Source organism: Vigna umbellata, chromosome 7 (genome assembly GCF_029865625.1).
Source record: "Vigna umbellata cultivar VRB3 chromosome 7, Vumbellata_1.0, whole genome shotgun sequence".
In the NCBI taxonomy this organism is placed as follows: domain Eukaryota; kingdom Viridiplantae; phylum Streptophyta; class Magnoliopsida; order Fabales; family Fabaceae; genus Vigna; species Vigna umbellata.
In genome coordinates, this window is record NC_142171.1 from 45,017,645 (window position 1) to 45,037,618 (window position 19,974).

At 33.7% G+C, this 19,974-nt stretch overlaps 2 protein-coding genes across 2 annotated transcripts; one reads left to right on the forward strand and one right to left on the reverse strand.

The window, feature by feature from the left end:
- Positions 1 to 7,783: 7,783 nt before the first annotated feature.
- Positions 7,784 to 9,015, forward strand: LOC148196378 (transcription factor bHLH131-like). The gene is made up of 3 exons (XM_088093914.1): positions 7,784 to 7,801; positions 7,891 to 8,121; positions 8,396 to 9,015. Exons 1-3 carry the CDS (start codon positions 7,784 to 7,786, stop codon positions 8,798 to 8,800), a joined length of 654 nt encoding a protein of 217 aa, XP_087950040.1. The 3' UTR covers positions 8,801 to 9,015.
- Positions 9,016 to 9,422: 407 nt separating this feature from the next.
- Positions 9,423 to 18,304, reverse strand: LOC124824167 (ubiquitin carboxyl-terminal hydrolase 17). The gene is made up of 12 exons (XM_047296549.2): positions 17,411 to 18,304; positions 16,311 to 16,450; positions 15,518 to 16,233; positions 15,316 to 15,404; positions 15,095 to 15,180; positions 14,842 to 15,004; positions 14,648 to 14,762; positions 14,384 to 14,541; positions 11,462 to 11,546; positions 11,137 to 11,349; positions 10,408 to 10,469; positions 9,423 to 10,292 (listed from the first exon to the last, which is right to left on the reverse strand). Exons 1-12 carry the CDS (start codon positions 17,704 to 17,706, stop codon positions 9,635 to 9,637), a joined length of 2,781 nt encoding a protein of 926 aa, XP_047152505.1. The 5' UTR covers positions 17,707 to 18,304; the 3' UTR covers positions 9,423 to 9,634.
- Positions 18,305 to 19,974: the final 1,670 nt, after the last annotated feature.

The following is a 19,974-nucleotide window of genomic DNA, read 5'->3' on the forward strand; positions in this document are numbered from 1 at the left end:
ACTCATATACGTCAGCTCCTCCAAATAGGCGCCAAAACTAAACGAAAAAGTTAAAAAAAATAATTTTTTATTCTATTTAGACGTCTGTTACAGGGGAAACCGACTTCTAAAGCACTTTAGAAGTATGTTGTTGGGGAAACCGACGTCTAAATACACAATCCAGAGATTTAAAAAGTCACTTTTTGACTCCATTTAGACGTCCGATCCTGCCACTCCGACTTCTAAAGCACTTTAGACATCTGTTATTGGGGGAACCGACGTCTAAATACACAACCCAAAAATTTAAAAAGTCACTTTTTGACATTTAAAAAGTCACTTTTTGACTCCATTTAGACGTCTGATCCTGCCACTCCGACTTCTAAAGCACTTTAGACATTTGTTATTGGGGGAACCGACGTCTAAATGCGCAACCCAAGAATTTAAAAAGTCACTTTTTGACTCCATTTAGACGTCCAATCCCACCACTCCGACTTCTAAAGCACTTTAGACGTCTGTTATTAGGGGAACCGACGTCTAAATGCGTAGCCCAAGAGTTTAAAAAGTCACTTTTTGACTCCATTTAGACGTCTGATCCTGCCACTCCAACTTCTAAAGCACTTTAGACGTCTGTTATTGGGGAAATCGACGTCTAAATCCATAGTCCAAGAATTTAAAAAGTCACTTTTTGACTCCATTTAGACGTCTAATCCCGCCACTCCGATTTCTAAAGCACTTTAGACGTTTGTTATTGGGGGAACCGACGTCTAAATACACAACCCAGAAATTTAAAAAGTCACTTTTTGACTCCATTTAGACGTATGATCCCGCCACTCTGACTTCTAAAGCACTTTAGACATCTGTTATTGGGAGAACCGACGTCTAAATGTCGGCATTAAAACATCGCGAATGCGAGACAACCGTTACGCCCACTCATTGTTCATCATCTTCGTCGCGTTTTCTCTTTACGGGTTACGCTTTTCAGGTTTGTTTTCTCACTTTTACACCGTTTTAAATTAATTTTACTCCGATTACATCACTCTTTGATGCATTATCTTTAATTTGAACCGATTAAAATGTGTTTTCGTTGGGTTTTGGTGTAGTTATTCTCGTGTCCTTGGGAGGCGTTCTTCGGCGGCGATTTCTTGCGTTTTGGACTCCTCCAATTCCCTCCACTACGTTTTTAAAACCATCCAATAAAAAAAATGTACAATACATTCTCTTCAACTAAAATATAAAGTTGTAAACTCAAATCACCATGAGTCAGGAGCAACCTCAGAGACGTCTGACCTGTATGGATCAGACGTCTATATAGACGTATGACCTATATAGGTCTGACGTCTATATAGACGTCTGACCTATATAGGTCTAACGTCTATGTAGACGTTTGGCCTATATAGGTCCGACGTCTATAGAGAGGTCTAAACTAAAGGGTCTGACGTCTCATTAATGTCACCCATATAGACGTCTGACAAAGATCAGACATTAAAAGCCCAAAATACCAAACATCTAAAGTCCTTTATGCACTAGTGAGTTGAGTATTTTCGAATTTTTAGTTGTCTTTCTCATGTTTATATTTCTGATAAAAAGAGAATTAAGTTAGATTATAAGAGCCTAGAATGTGTATCTTAAATTATATTAATTTAAGAATTGGTTCATGTAATTTAAAGTATAACTTTGATGTAAAGATTCTAATGTGATGATTATTAGAATATAAGGTAAAAAGTTATAGGAATTATTTTAGAGTTATTAAAATTAATTCCTCTCTTCTCACTTCAATAAAAGGACATATTTGTATTTTATTAAAATTGGTTAAAAAATGTTTTACTTCTGTTGACCCGTTAACTTTTTGAAAAGTAAAGAAAAAAAAACTATGACTTTGATAGAGAAAAATATCTTTGGCAATTTCTATATCATCAAGAAAGCATCAAAGAGGAGGAGTAAGAGAAGGGAGAACAATGACAGGAAAGAACTAAGAGAAGGGAGAACAATGACAGGAAAGAACTAAGAGAAGGGAGAACAATGTCAGGAAAGAACTAACAGAAGGGAGAACAATTGACAGGAAAGAACTATACAATGGATCCAGGTAAGTCCTTTTCTATTATGTGTGTGAGAATAGTGAGAAGCGTGAAATTCAAGATCCTGTTTTCATTTAATTGAAATCATAAAAATTACTTACAGTGTATTGTTAAGAGTTAGTGATAAGTTAAAGCATATATGCTATATGATCCAATATCTAAAAAAGTTTTCATAAGTCGAGATTTTTTTTGATGAAAATAGTTTTTGGGAATGGAATTAGAAATATGAGAAAGAAATTAAGTGTTAATTAGAATGAAATGATCATGAAAATGGAATTGACGAGCCCAATTTGGATGAAGTGATAGGAGAACCTGCATTTGATGTTGGTGAAAGAGAAGAGCGTTATTTGGATTCTTTGAGTGGAGATGTTACTTCAACCTCCAATAAGGGAAGAAATAGGAAACAACTTGATTGGAAGAAGGATTATGTGTTTGGAAAGAGCCTTTTTCGTAGAAAAGAATGAAGTTCATTTGGCGATGTCTACAATTGATGATCCAATCCATTTTGAAGAAGCTATTAAAAGTGAGAAGGGGAGGAAAGAAATGGATGTTGAAATGGAAGCAATAAATAGAAATAACACATGGGATCAAGTATATTGGGTGATTTGTAGTATAACTGGAAATGGATGACATAGAATATAAAACGGAGTCGATATATGAAAACAGAGTAAAATACTTCGTAAAAGAGTTTAGATTTGAAAATGATTGACTTCCAAATAATGAAAACGTGTTGAAGTTTTCCACCATTTTGTCCCTCTCTTATAATGGCTTTGTTATTAAATATGAAGTTACAAGTAATCATGTCCTAGGAGTTTTCTTTGAATATAATTCTAGATTCATTCCTAACACTTAGAGTCTAAGATTTTTAAACTTCAATATGATTCCTTAGTGACTACTTAAATGGATCACATGCATTAAAGTCAAGACTCTATAGTTAGCTACAACCTTAGATCTAACAAGTATAGACCAAATTACAAATAGTACCAAATACAAGAGAGTTTCAAAGGGTTACATCTCACTTCAACAATTAAGAGATTTAGCTCTTCATAATGGATGGGAAGAATTTAATACAAGGAAGAAATTTCATCCCCTAACCCTCTAATAATATTCTTTAAAGTACAAAGGAAGTGTGTATGAGAAAAACTCTCTAAAGTCTTTCTCTAAATATGTCTAGCTTTAAATACGTTTAGAAGTCCCTTTAAAACAGATGAGCAAATCTTTTTTTATAAACATTCCAAAGTGTGGCTTCAATGATGGTATCATGGTTACAGATGTGAAGTTTGGTACCAAGGTAGGTTTCTTCTGTAGCTCAAGTCTCATGCTTTTGTACTGAGATAAATTGTAGGAGTCTTCGTGGCTTTAGTCTCATGTTTAGTGCTTAATAAATTAATTATAATATTAGTAAAGTTGTATTTTTTATTTAATTTAAATTTTATTGTAAAAATATTAGTTAGAGTTATTATTATTGTAAAATGTCATAAATATGATTAATAATAAAAATTTTGTTATATGAATAATAATATTATTAATATTAATTTTATTAGTATAACTACTATTAAATTTTAAAAAAACATATTTAAATTTTTTTAATGTTTTAATTTTTATAGTGTACTAAATAATAGATAAATTAATAAAAATATAAAGTATAAAAAAAACAGGAGAAGAAAAAAATTCTTTTCGATAAATATTATTATAACTTATTACGCCAAATTTCATGAAAGCATGTTACAATATTTCCACGATATAAATGGGTATTAGTATTTAGAAGTTTAGGTTTTATACATTCAGACCAAACAACATTTACATCTTCAAGTTCGTTCTATTATTATTTAGATGATGAATTGGTAGTTTGGTTTAAATTATTCAAAACCTTCAATTGAATCAACAAAATACATATATGCCTATTGTTGCATCGTAATTTTACTTTGCATTAATGTGTTTTATTATCATAAATGTATAGAATTATGAACATACATTATCTACCAATTTCAAAAGCAAGTTCCTTATTATTATATGTTAAATAAGTGCTTTAAAAAATCGCCTAAGTTTCCACTTTTTTTATAAAATAGAATAGGTTATAAGTTTCATTCATTATAAAATTATCATTTTAGTTAATTCTTAAATATCTGTATAGTAAGATTCTTTAAAATATTATAAATTACAAATTAAATTATATGTATTTTATATTAATTATAAATTAATTTTTAGTTGGTTTTTGTTATTTTTAACTTAATTATAAAGGTGAGATTCAAATATCAATTTATAAAGATCTAACTTGGTCTAACTTCATTTGAGGTTAACATAATCTAACTTTTACATGACTTAAATTTAATTTGACTATACATTTTTTAACTTAGATCCAATTTAATTTAAGTTCAATCTATTAGTTGGGCAACTTGACTTCAACATGTTTGAGGTTAACTCAACTTAATCATGTCTGACTTGAGCTTGATCTAATATGGCTCACTCTAATTTAAGTTAGATTTAACCCAACCTGATATGAGCTTAATAGAGATCAATCCATACTTTTGCACTTGACCCAACACAATCTCCTATTGACCTTACTCGTACTAATTCAATTTAACTTGACATAGGTTTAATCCAGTTTGATTTGGATGGTCAACCCAACTTGTTTGGGCCTAGTTTGACCTTGCTTGGCTAGGGTAGCTTTGCATGACTTGGACAAACTTTACCCTTTTCGGACTATAGCCAAATTAGTTTAGGCTTAACTTGACTCAGTTTTACTTAAAATAGGCCAACTTGATATGATCTTAGTCCAACTCAACTCACCTTGACTATGCTAATAAAAATCTAACATGGGCATAATTTAACATGGGCATAATCTAACTTAACCTAACATAAGAATAACTCAATATTACTCAACATGAGTTTAACTTGAGTTGAGTTCATCTCTCAAACATACTTGAGATTACTCAATTTAGACTTGACCTAACTTGTCTCAACATACATGGACCATATCTAACTTAGCATGATTAACATTTGGCTCGAACTAAGCCCAAGTTGAAAGCCCAACTCGACCTAACTTGAGTCCAATTCAACTTGGTGTGACCTTAGTTAGACTCATCTTAACTCTACTTAACTTGGAGTAACTTAATTTGTTTCGTATTAGCTTAATTGAACTCATCCCAAATCAATTTAACTTAAATTTGACTCGATTTGATATAGTCTAGACCTATCTTAACTAACTTAATATGGTTCTATAACATAACTCGACATAATCTAGATTCATCTCAACTTACTAAATATAATTTAGATTCATTTTAACTTATTAGACATCGTCTTCACTTAACTTAATTTAACCTTAATCCAATGTAATCTACCACCTTAAACTTGGATTCAGATGAAGCAAATATTTTAAATAAATATTTTTTATTTTTAAATATAGTTTGACTTTAAAAAATAATCTAGAAGTTAAGTATCGAATTGTGAAAACTTGTGTCATATACTTTTTTATTATATAAGTTTTTTCCTCTCTAGATTTTTTGGCCTTATGTAAAGACCAAAACTTTAGGGATTTAACCAAATTCACATCTCATACACTAAAATTTCCAGTTATTTTTCATGCTCGTAATGAAATATACTCTTTAAAAGTACATTACTCTATTATTTAAAAAAAAAGCCATTATCTCCTATCTAGTGTTAGGATTTTTTAACCATATGTATTTTCGGTTTGTAGAGATATTATTTCATGCAGATTAAAGGTACGACACTTAAATTAGACACGATTCTAATGTAAATGTACAAGTTTTATATTAATTAAATAAATTTATAATATATAATTTTTTTATTAACAAAATGAATACTACATAAATCTTTAATAAATCTTTTACAACTCACTGTAAACTGTATATTATAATTTATAATAAAATGATATTATAAAATAACTCACACTATAATAAAAATTGATATTATCGGCATTCAAACGTCCGTTGGTAAAATTGATGTCGGTAATATCGATGAAAAAATATATATGTAATTATCGACGAAAACGTTCGTCAATAAATTCACAGGTAAATGAGACATTCATTACTATCCTTTTTACTGATGGATTTACTGATAACTTTTTTATCGGTAAGTCAAATTATCGACGAATTTTTTGTCAATAATCATTTATCGACGGATTTATCGATGAACTTTTTTGTTAATCAGTGTAATATGCATTATCGACAAATTTACCAATAAAAAAATTCGCAGATAAATTTAATATGCATTATTGATGAACTTTCCATTGATAAAATTCGTCAGTCATGATTCTATCAATAACAAAAAAAATTGAAATTCGTCGATAAAATTTGTCGGTAAATCAAATTTACCTACGAAAACATATTTGCCGATAAAAATCCATCGATAATTTCAAGATTTTTTTGTAATACATCATCAACATATGTTATGTATTAAAGGAATATGTAGATATCTTCTCTTTATTTTTATTTTTTTTAATTAAATATTCTTAATTGTGAATTTTCATAATTGATTCTTTAATAAAATAAGTAATTTTATTAAGTGGTTATTTCCTAATATTTTAAGATTCTGAAATTAAAAGAAAACACAATAAAATGAAATAACAAAAGAGAGAGAAAGCAAGAAAGACAGCAAAAGACTTACTGACCCAACGTTTCAGATTTTGAGTCTAACAAATGCTTCAGTGCAAGAATCATTGTCAAGTATAATATGCTGCAAATAAAGTAACCACACCACCCTCATAACTAGTTACAGATACACTCATATAGTGAGTTGGATAGTTTCTTTAAAATCAAGTTATTATATTAATATATAGATTGTTCACTTAATACTGGAGTTAATTTATTAGCAGAATAAATTTATCAAGTTTCATGGTCCTTCAAGTTGTAAAAGAAATTAAGTTTTTTTTTCTTTTTATCTATAACTCTATACAAAGATATGTAATTTTTTAACCATTTTTTATTTGGTAATTTTAACCTATAATAATTTTCTTCAGTGCAAGAAATAAAATATGTAAGAATTAGTATACAATTGTATTGACGTGACAAATTAAAAAAATTTATTTCCAAATTCACTCTCGTTTACCTTTAAATTCACTCAAATAAATGACAAAAAAATTTATCTTCAAATCCTCTCAAATCTCTTCAAATCCACTCCCTCAAATCCACTCAAAAGAACAGGACCTTAATGACATAATTTTATCTATTAATAAATGAAAATAATATTTTTTATTTAATACGTAATGGTGCAATTTCTCTTTCAAAATATAATTAGGTAACTTTTTCACTTAAAATAATTAACATACACATTTTTTCGTGAATTTTTAAATAATATTTTAAAATCACACTTTTAAAGCTACATTATTTGAATTTAAAAAATGAAAATAAATGTTCCCCTAATCTATAAAATCTTTGAATGCTTCTCAAAAGCAATAAATTTACTCAAAAAGATACACGGATCTTACAGTGGGATATTAAGAATCTTAACATTAAATTTTATATCATACCTGTTTTAAATTCTGATGATGCTGTGATTATTTTCTAATTTGCTATTATTAGAAGGAAATTTTTGCATTATCTTATTAAATTGAAAAAATATGTTTTGAGCATGCCATTACACCATTAAAGAAGATCCATTCTCTTCTTATAAGAAAGTTGTGAGCAAAGGCAAAACTTGTAGCAATCTTTTTGTTTTCTTGGCTCTCTTTGCATACAACCTTCCATAGGAGGGAAAATCAGTTAAATTCCATGGTTTTCCTTCTACAGGTAACAAAGTTATTACATGTTCAAAATTGTCTGTAGGTAAATTAAAATCGGTTTTTCTTTCTTTTGGTTTACTGAAATAATTAGTACAGGGCATGAAACATCTTCGAAGTTACTATAACTCAGAAGCTCAAATGATAAGAGGTGGGTTTCCTCAGCCATTCATCTCTAGGACATACCAAACCAGTTTCTTGAAGCAAAGATCAAAGACAGAGATAAAAGTTGTAGCCGCAAAGAAACACAGTGAAGCTGAAAAGAGACGTAGAATGAGAATCAATGGTCAATATGAAACCCTCCGAACTATCCTTCCCAACTTGATCAAAGTAAGTATCAAACCTTGTGAAACTGAAAATTCCTACATTTATTTCAGATATGTTTTTCATTCATAAATAATTTCCAAACAGTTAGTCTTATTCCCTTTAAAAGTCACGTGATAAAGACATTACAATTTGAGGAGACAAAAAATAGCTTGTGGAAATATTTTAGAAGATTAAAAAGATGTTTGTGGGCCTATTTATAAGTTGCCAGATTACAATTCTGTCATTTTTAATTTATTTATACAAGCATGGTGAATTAGATTTTGTTATGAACCATCAGAAGGACAAGGCATCGGTGTTGGCAGAGACTATCAAGCAAGTGAAGGAGCTGAAGAAAAAAGTATCAAAAGTGGAACAAGAGAGTTGTGGTAGCTCATCAAAGGATGTTGTTAAGTTTCCTAGTGGGGCAGACAGGTTGAGGTTGGAAAAATGTAATAATGAGGAGGACCTAGTGAAGGCCACATTGAGTTGCGAGGATAGTATGGGATTGATGTCTGCAATATCAAGGGCAATGGGATCAGTGAAAACCAAAGTGGTGAAGGCTGAGATAGTGAGTGTGGGAGGGAGAAACAGAAGTGTGTTGTGGGTGCAAGGTCTTGGGAATGATCGTATGGGGATGCTCAAGAGCTCTTTGAAGATTGCCATGCACAAGCCAGCCTTTAAGATGCGCCGTTCTACTCACTAAATCTCTGTTCTTCATTCTGACTTCTAATGATGGAGGAATGTTGACTCAGTTAGGAGCTATAACAAGGACTAGTAACAATATTTATGGTTTTGAGGGTTGTAGAATAATAATGACATTAGGAGCTTTGTGAAACTCATGGCTTTCTCACGTTTAGGATTACTTGAAAGAAAAATTTAGTTTTTACAATTTAGTGTGTGTACGAATGTTATGTCCCACTCTTCATATAAAGTATATGATAATGTGACGGGTTAATATGTAATGTGTTTGACAAGGGATATGGAAGCCTCAAGTTTTCACTATTGCGGATGGACGTGACTTGTTGAATGCGACGTATTTCCTAACGCACTGGCAACCACTCTAAGACTCAAGTACATAATGATGTGAATAATTAACATGAAATTGCTTTTGTATTTTGTCCATGAACCTAGTTGGTAAGCCGCAAGCAACCTCATGTTAGTAATCACTAGCCGCCATTACCTGAGCAGTTGAATACGGAAAGAAATCCTGAGAAATGCATAATTAGAGATCACAAAAGTAACGTTCCAACGAAGATATGTTCGTAGTAACTTTGAACCACATCACAACGCAGGACAATTACTAAGTAATTATTAACTGCACAAACTTGATTATAATCGGTGAATTATCACTCGATTTATTTTCCTTTATTAGTTTCCTCATTTTATAGTTGTTCTATATACTGATGAATAAATAAAATCATCCGAGTACAGAATGAACATTGAACAGGAATCCTCATTCTATTTGGATTAGCGAAATATTGATTTTCTTCACTACACCAAAAATATCCAAGATGATTGCTTAAATCTCAACTCAAACTCAATAAAACGTTTGAGCTGATGCATCTCCACTTGTTCTTCTCACATGTACACCAGAATTTTTGTCATAATGGTTAGCAGTGATATATCTTTTAAGGTCAATTCCCCTACTGCCACTGTGATTTTTGTTTTTGTTAGCATATAAAACTGCTTTATCTTCTGTGTCCTGCCGGAGCCTTCTACTTGCACCACTATCCACTAAGAAATCTGTATCCAAATTATCATATGAGGAAGATGACACCATGTTAGATGAAAGCCCATAATGGCTATACCAATTGGGTCCCACCTCACCAAATATGTAATCCGAGAAGTCAGCGGAACTGGCCGAGTCCTTGATACTCGCAGTACTACAAGAACTTGCATCTGAAGAGCTGAAAAGTGAGCTTTCACTAGAAGAATCCACCATTGTATTTCTTCCCCCATACTGGAATCTCCATTCCTCTGGATATGCAAAATCATTGCTTAAGGAATCATCAACATCATTCCAGTTAGGATGCTTGCCATGCTTCTGCTGCAGATAGGAAGAATTGCCGCTTGTAGCCATGGAATTTGATCTCGTTTTAGAAGTAGCAGGAATGGCTTCCAGGTTCCTCCTCTTGAATTTTCCAGCAGAAGATATTGCAGTGCTACTTACTAAACCCAGTGGCTTAGGAGAGTGCCTGAAGGTTTTTAAAATAGCACAAGACAATGCTATTATTAATGCTGAAATATTCTACAGAAATAATAAACATATCTGGGCAAGAAATTATACATAAACATCCACAGGCCTACTACCTTGCATAAAGAAGCATGTATGCCCTTTCTGATAAGACTCTTGACAATTCGACGGGTTCTACCTAAATAGAAGCACAGATTGCATCCTCAGTTTACATACAGAAGAAACTCACCTAATAAATATATTGTGCAGATTGATATTGCCATCACTTTTACAATCGTAAAATATTGATAACACAAGTTTAAGAAATCAAATTCAAATTGTATTTTCATAGATATTTTTCAAGAAAGGTTTAGGTATTTCCTTAAAATTTGAGAAACAAAAGGCAGTAATAACTTCAAAGAAGAATTTATACTATTCTTTGATGAACCTGACACTCAACAATACAAAAAAGAGTTTTAATAAATAACTTATTAGCCATTGACAAAACCCTAATAACTTTGTACTATGACATGCTTCAAATTTAAAACTTAATATTATTAATTATAAGAACTGGAAGCTGCTTCCCACAGCAATTTTTTTCTCAAATACAGACTAGTTCTCATGTTGAAAACACTTCAGAAAAAAAAAATTCAAAAACATCCTAATTTTAGTCTCTTTTTTTAAAATTTGATTCTTCATATATTGATGATGAGACATGAGTACCTTTCTATGAAAAAGTAAGCACGTATGAAAATCAAAGCCAAAAAATCAAATGATAGCATCATTTGCATAAGTTTTTTGGAAGGTGGGGAGAGGGGTTGAAGGCATCAGACACAGAAAAGGTAAATCAGAATAAAAACAGTCACCCTGCTGTCATCAGTCCTGAACCATTCCCCCTGAATGTTCTTCACATAACAGACATAATGGCCTGAAAATGCTGCATTCATGATATCCAAATGGACAACCACTGCATACAGGCTGTATAATGGAGACTTATCCTTTGTTCCGCTCATATAGGGAGCCATATTCAGGACTTCAGGGAACTGAACCGACTTGTTCAACTTCTCGAAGTTACCAGACTGCCAAAGTAGAATCAGAATATGCATTAGATACAAAATATAGAAGTAAAATAGCATATAGAGCAAAGTAACTAGATGACATGTAAAACTTCCAAATCAGTACTGGAGGTACCTGAAATCGTTTTAATACAATTGTAAGAATATTTGGTGCCTCCAATACGGTCAACTTCTTTCGTGCTTTCTCATATGTTTTACACCTGTACAGCAAGAAATAAACAAATTCAGTGATTTAATATTGAGAATGCGTCCCACACAGGAAAGGAAAAGTAACCCTCAAAATACCAGTTTTGTGCCTGTAAACTGCATGACATTTGTAGTACTACTTCAGTCTACATAAAACAGGAATAAAAAAAATCCAGATGACAGACTTTGCATTGTGCTTAGTAGCTAGGTTCTGATAACCTAGTAAGTTTTGATTGGATGATCCTACGAGAAGAGGGAAACCTGGCATTCTGAGTAACAGAAATCGTAGGCAAGCAGAACCACAGTCGGATTACTATCATTGTTGTGAACTCATGGGATCGTCAATTCTCATCGAGGAAAACGCCCAGACTATGGGTTGGATCCCTCTAACCAAATTTTTCCTTTCTCTTCATTTGTGATCCACTTTTGGACTCTCCCACTTCACCTGCAACCAACAACCCTCAAACTTCTCTGCTGCAGCCAACTGCAACCACCCCACTCTTAGACCCTGGCACATGCAGGATTGTTCACAGGGATCGTTGGCAAGCAGGACCACAGTGGGATCACATTCATTGTGAACTCACACAACTGTCAATTCCCAGCAAGACAAGGACCCAAACTCTAGGTCAGATCCCTTTATGATCCCCCTCCCATTCTCACTTCATTATCTGCAACCAACAAACCTCAATTTTCTCTCTGTTGCGGCAAACAGCAACAGCTCCACTCTTTAACCTTGGTGAGGTGAATTGTTTGCAGGAATTGTGTTAGGTTCCTAAGTATTGAACCTAACTGAACTCACTCACAATCACTCAGAACAGCCTGAAGATGAATGAAAGAACTGTATTATTACTCAAAGAATGGGTCTGTACAAAGAATAGACTGGGAGCATAACCTCCCTCACAAGGTTCACTGAACCTGTTCTTTACATCAACAGTCAACAACCCCCTCAACCCCCTCCCTCTGTCAAACAGAGGCTATTTATACAACCTTTTCCCGCCCCCTCTCATAACTGTTAAGACAGTTATGTTATTACACTCTTTCCCGCCTTTTGTAAACTAACCAGGGCCTATCAAATTGTCAGCAAGCAGGACCACACGGGAACCACGATTCTTCATTGTGAACTCATGGGATCTCTTTCACCCAGTTTCAAAAATCCCTAATATCTTTTTTCTTTGTTTGTGATCCACTCTTGGACTCTCCTAGTCTCACTTCATCAGCAACAAACAACTTTCAAACTTCTTTCTCATGCTGCCAACTGCAACGGACCATCTTCACTCAGTGCTGCCACCACCATGCTGCCCACCCTTTGGCTGTACAAAGTGCAAACGGCTGATTCTGTACTCAGTTTCTTCTCTCGCTTAGTCTCTACCTTCTATTATCCACTGTGCCTTTTCTCACTCTCAGTCTATGCTCCCTTCTTTGTTGTCTTAATAATTTTGGACTAATATAAAATTATATTTGGATATAACAACTTGTTATGATTGTGATTTTTCAATTTAAGTTTGTTTAATGCTGTCATTGAGTGTGTTTTTTTTTTCTTTATATTTGTTTTTTTATGCAAATGCATATATAACTATACTTTTTTACATTTTGGGTAGGAATGGAGGATATTATGAACTGAGTAACTGATGTTCACCCTACCCAATCTAATTAGAATCTTGAGTTTAAACCATGACTATAATTGCATATATAGTTCAATGAAAGCAAATTAGCTGAACAAAAAATCTAGATATGTTCCTAAATTGAAGCAAGAAAATCATCAAACAAACTACATCATAGTTAAGTCTAACCACAAGGTCCCACAATTCTTCTACCACACACTCCACAAAGTATGGTGTGGAAGCTTCTCAGTTTTCTTGCAAAAGTAGCATTCCTTTAGAGAGGATTGTAAAATTCATCTAAAGATGAGTCATTTAAATCAGTTTGACAGACAAAAACCCAGAACGCCATTAGTAGATTCAGGATTTTAAATAGAAACTACAGAGGGTAGCTGAGTGGACCCTGGCTGCTACAGGGATTGTAGTAGAAGACAGTTCAGTATAGAAACTTTCACATGTGAAATAGCAGCCTGAAAATCAATCAAAAGACTTCTATTTCTCATTTTATATCTCAACTCAACCAGCACTTACGTGTACAACTCTCCCCACCCAGCACTTTGGAGAATAGTTTCCCTTCTCTGGCAATTGGTTTATCACTTTATGTCAGTGTTTTCTTTTCACCAGGAACTGATTTCTCTGCCTCTTTTTTCTCAGTGCATTATTATTATTATTATCCGCCTCACTTTTTGAGAATTTATATAGACTATATAAAAAAATTTCAGAATGGCGGCTATACTATAATGTATTTAGTATTCAATTCTGAAAAACACTTACACATTTCTAAGCCTTCTGATAAATTTTTAATTGTTTCAGTAAGTTTAATGCTCTCTCAATAAAATCCTAAATTTAACCTTCCAACAGGTTTAGAACCTTTCTTTCTATGACTTTTGAAGCTGCATAAAGCTTTGTTTATCACTTTGTACAACAATGGATGAATTACCAAATTAAAACTACAGTAATTTCTCATTCAGTTTGGGAATTTAACACGTTAGTTAAAAGCTCAGAATCTGAATTTTGAAGATTTTATCATGAATTTTAACCTCAAAAGATAGATTAAGTAATAGTAGTCAAATTTAAATCTATGATGTACCATCAGAGAATATAAACAAAATTAAATTGCCACACAACTTAACAATAATACAAGCAATTATATTTGCTAAGGAAAAAGGAAAGAAAAGAAAAGCAAGCACAGGAACATTATAATAGGCCAGAATGGAATTGGAATAAATGTGAAAATGGAAATAATAACAAACCTGCTGCAATTATACTTGTTATCTTTATCCAAGATTTCAGGTGCAGTAAATTGTCCCAGGGCCTCTTCTAAAGTTCCAATATCACCATCAATTTCAACAGTAAGATCCATCATTCTCTCATACCTCTCAGATTTTCCCAGGCATCGTAAGCACTTTATCTGCAATTAACATCAAATATATTTTAATTTTTAGATCTTCTTCAAACTCTGTAAAAGTTGAAACATGTCAACCTAATAAAAAATAGATCTTTTTAGTTGTAACAACCTTTGATCGAAGATAACCTCCAAAAGTGTAACCAACTAGAGTTGTTTCTTCTGCCAATGGACTAGAAACACTGGCTTCCTTGAGGCAAACAGATTGCATTGTATCAACTGCACACCTGCCCAGTTGAGCAATTAATCGTGTAGACAACTTGAGGTATAAATTGTTCACAGCTTAAGCAAAATTATTTTCCTCACCTTAAAAACTCATGTGCGTCTTCTTCCCTCCCATGCCCAAGATGGCTTCCAATCTTGTGTATCTTAGACAATATCCCAATTGGGGAAAGTGGAGAAATCCCTTCTTTTGCCTTCTGAATTAGATGTTCAAACTCACATGTAAAGCACCATCCCTTCTTTTGACCTAGTGAAAGCATTATGAATATCAAATTAATTACAAGATCCTGATAATTGGACAAGTTAAATCGTGACAATATTATTAAGAGGAACTTGCATCGTTTTGAATGGAACCCTTGAAAAAGATATGAAGTCAAAGGCCGAGTATATGCCAAGCACTGGAGAACAGCATTTGCGTAACAACTGCAGGATGAAGCATTTCAATTAGCAAGGTAATAAATGTTGAATAGAAAAAAGCTACACAAACAAACACTGGCTGTGCCTCCCTTGAACTAATGAAACACAACAGAGAAACAAGAGCTGAAGACCAAAAAATACCTGTTCCCACAGTTTGTAAGGCCAAAGGGGAGTAGCTTCATCTTGTCATAACAGTAAAGTTCTACAAAGAGTTCATAAGGAAAGCCCATCTGCCAAAAATATACAATTTTAAAATCAACGAAGACAAAGTTATTATTTAAAATAATAATAATAATAATAATAGTTATTTCTAAGCTATGCAAATAAGTCAAAATATTTCAACCTCATTTTCAGAAGATCTTGAATCTTTTGAGCTTCTAAACTGCTGGACAACTTTCTGCATTGATGTTTTCAAGCCACTGCGTACGTTTTGTGGCAGATTTGGAATAGCACTAACTTTTGTTGATAAAGTATGACAATCGTCAGTTTTCACACACTTGGACTGTGAAAGAAAATCTCCCTTGGTAGTTGAAGATGGTCGATCACGAGAACTAGATGACAATCTTCGTGCTTCTCTGTATTTTGACAAATGTGATTCTTCTTCTACATCATCTATTACAGCATATTTAGTAGAGCCACTCAAGTAAGGCACAGTTTTGAATTTAGAGGTATCTGTTCCTGATTTTTCAAGAATTGCAACTTTTCTTCTGCGTTCATGGCTACCAAAATTTGCTGCCTCATCATGAGATATGTCAGATTTAGTTTTGGGAACTTTTGATTTCAATCGAGTCTCATCATTAGTGTTAATAGGATTTGTCTTGGTTCTTTTAATTGCATTAGAATCCTTAACTTCAATATTCACAGAACATTTCATGTTCACTGTTGAATCTTTGTTATGAGCGGAACCAGCACTAGTATCAGCAGTAGTATCATTGCAGACAGGGTTTGGAAATCTGTTGTAATAGTTATCATCGAATGATTTTCTTGCACCAACAGAAGGATCAAGACTGGAATACGAGTCATTGGAAGATGAGATATCAGCATGTATTCCTTTAATTTCTGCAGCAAATCTAGCCAAATTATAAACCATATATGCATGAGATAATTTAACGAGATTTGTAATAAAAAACCAGTACCATGATGACCAGACTCAGTTCTGGACGCGGATGCCCTGTAAGAAATATTTTCGTCATTGATTTCCATGGTGGTAGTGGGAGGAGGACAACATTCATCCTTGTGACCTTGCCTCCAGTGACTAATTTGACACTTACCCGAACTACAAGAAAGTATGTTAATGAGAATGAATAACAACCACTGTAATATATTAAGAGAATGAAATGATGACTTGAGAGACATGTCACTGAACCAAGACGACACACAAGCAAAATAAAACACAGTTTTAGGAAAGCAACTACGACAAATCATTAGTAAAACTTCTCACTATAAAGATGACAATTCAAGCTCTTTCAATTTCAAATACAAAAGAGAAAAAAATTTAAAAAAAAAGCAAAGCAACCCCCCTCGATACATTCATTATTATTTTTCTTTTGGTCATCAAGCAAAAGGGAAAGAAAGAACAATAGCTCCTAACATCAGAGGCAATGCAAACACCTTATGGCATATTTGATCCAACAAAGGGGATGTGGTTTGTCATTATATAAGTGAAAACCAAATAATTCCAGTGCATGTTTGGATCTTATTTGACGACTCTCGTTGTACCATAAATTCACGTCAAATTGCTCACAATAACGTATTCTACTTGATGCTGCATGTCTATGACCGGGTAACAAGATACCAAACACGCGGATGGCTTCCACATCATCAAGTAGAATCGGCATGGTTTCTCTCTTCTAAACGAGTATTCAATCATGAAATTACTTGAACAGAAGTGAGAAAACAAGCCAAATTAGACATAAGACAACATGCAAAGCAACCAATAACATTGAACTCAAGTCCCAATCCTACAATAAAGCTTTTTCCAAACTAATGAACAAACATAATCTCAATGCCCCTTGAAACCAAAGCACAAAATGAAAAAATTCATCAACCCCCAACCCCAACCCTAATAATCCCTTTCAAACAAAGAGCAACACAAGAAGAGCTTTCTTATCAACGGCAACCAAGTAATCCCTCTCCACGATCCCTATCCATTTCTTCAACCTCTAAGCTTAATCACTCAATTGTAATAACACAGCACAGCAGTTCCAAAATATAATCACGAAGAAGAAAAACTAACCAATATCTCACGGCCTTGCAGCGAGCACACCGCATGGTGGTAGGCGCATAACACACCGCGCATTGGTACCACCGAGAAGCATTCACCGGAACCGGCGAAGAGTACTCCACAGGCGACGGCGCGACCGCGGCAGAAACCTCCATGTCCTCCACGCCAGCATCCTCCGGCGACCTCATCATCATGACCTCCTCCCTCTTGGCCTCCGCATTCCTCCAGACGTGCCGAATCACCGCAAAGCCCAACGCCAACACGACATACACCAAACCCTGAAACCCTAAAATCCCGGGTACCAGCATCGCACTCTCCCACTCAGTGACCTTATCCCGCACCCAGGACCAGCCCCGAAGCCAGGATCCAGAGCGTTGTAATCTTGCTACACATAGATAGCCTCCGCCGAGAACGGCGAGGGCGATGGCGCTGGAGGGCGGGAGTAGGAGATTCCCGGCAGGGGCAGAATGGGAAAATCAAAATCCAGAGATAGGTAGCAATGCAAGGAGCATAAGCGTGAGCATCGGAATGAAACGAGTTGATTCGGCGGTGAGTTTTGGGCTCTGAAATCGAGTTATGGTTTTGGATTCAGCTCAGTCTGTCCAATTGCGAATATGCGACACAGCGATCTGTTTGTCGTTTCTCTTGTCCTCCGGGACTTGCCGTTTCGACATCCTTCTCTCCTTGCATCATTCTACAGTAACGTCTCAACTCTCTCTTCCTTTTTACTATTTCTTTTTCTCTTTCTCTCTTTTTAAATGCCCAAACGTAACGTTGATGATAAATATAAATGCTAGTGGTAACGTTGCAGGGTTTCTGTTCCACTGTTTCTCAACATTCATTAATGGCCCTCGGATTATAATGCTAGAATCTTTTGTACTTCCAAAGTAACTCGCACACATCATAACACCAAAAAAACACCAATGTGCTCTTTGCATCTGCTAATAATAATAGGACTATTATTATTTTTCTTTTTATTTTCTTTATTATTTTTATTACCACTTTACTACTATTCAAATGCTATTATTGTTATTTATTAACGCCAGTTCAGTGCCACAAGAAGTGGGTCACTCACTGCCTCTGTTTTGCGGTCTGTATTCCCAATACGGTAAAAACGATCTAGATATTTTTTTACTTAATTTAGTTTAGAATCTCTGACTGTAACTTTCCAATTTAATATACATAGCATCAAATTTTTGGCTGTTTTTTTAACCAATTATAAATGCTAAAATGATAATTTAACTTTCAGAAATACCAGCTGTATTTATATATACATAGTGGTGAACACCAAATGTTCATGCTTTAAGTGTCTTCGTCCATGCTCAATGTTTGATCTCTGTCATTCGTGATTTTAGAAATTGATATGTTTATTGAGAAGAACAAGGCCAGTCTTCGCTTTTTCCTTCTGCTAAACATGTAGGTCCGTGTTCTTCTTCTTTGGTAGCAAGAGAGTAAACGACACCTTACTTTCTAAACAAATGTAAATGCAAGAAAAAGTTACATTTTTAGAGTTTTGAAAACATGTGAAACACTTGACGAATACTATATATATATGTTTTGTCTGGATTAAATTGTTACAGTAGCTATCTTATAATAATGGTTCTTGAAAGTCTGTAATGTGTTTTTTAACTGCAGAATGATATTTTGGACTATTGAGGGAGAATTAAGAAGGGGACATTCTTCCCTTTTTTATTGCTGAACAACATTCTCCACTTTAATTGTCACGGGTAAAAGAGCATCCCTTCTTCATTGGCAGACCAATCACTTCAGTTTTCATATGATGGGCTACCATAATTTTGGGCCCAATGAATGTCCTGTCCATATACATGCATCATTGCTTCTTTTATTTTTGAAGCATACCATTAAAAATATCATTAAATGCAAGACTTTTCTTCCCACAGTGAATCATGGAGGCCTTCGAGATAAAAAATGACAAGAGATGAAGCATGTTCGTATTCAATAAAACTTACTAATTGCTATGACATTTTTTCCTTTTTACATGACATCTTTCAATTTCACATTTCTATGATAAACATTAAATGTACTGAGAATATATCAAACTGTTAGTTTAGATTGTAACATCACATAGAACCTTGTTTTGGTATAACTTAATTACACACAAAATCGGAACAATGATCTATACTTTACTATACAGGTGATTTTTCTCTTCATATATCACCAAATAAGGCAATATTATACTGTTTGAACCATTATGTAGTTAGAATGAATGGATAAATGACATCCGATCCAATTGAGGAAAGCTAGAATAATTATCAATATTAAGTTCATAATAATGATTGAGATTGTATATAGTTATATTCAATGTTTCACAATTGTTACATTGAGAATGGTTGCTTATCATTGTTGGGCCTTGGCTGTGGACCATAATACAGGGGCTAGTTTAGGTGATTCAATCAAAGTATATGTTAGAATGCATTCGATGAATCTATAAAAAAAATTGTCCTAAAGGAATTATTACACAATATATAACGTTGAAGCTTGTCATTAAAAAAAGGTGACAAAAATTAAGTTTCGATGTTTTAATATCAAATTGTACTTATTAATGATTTTACCTA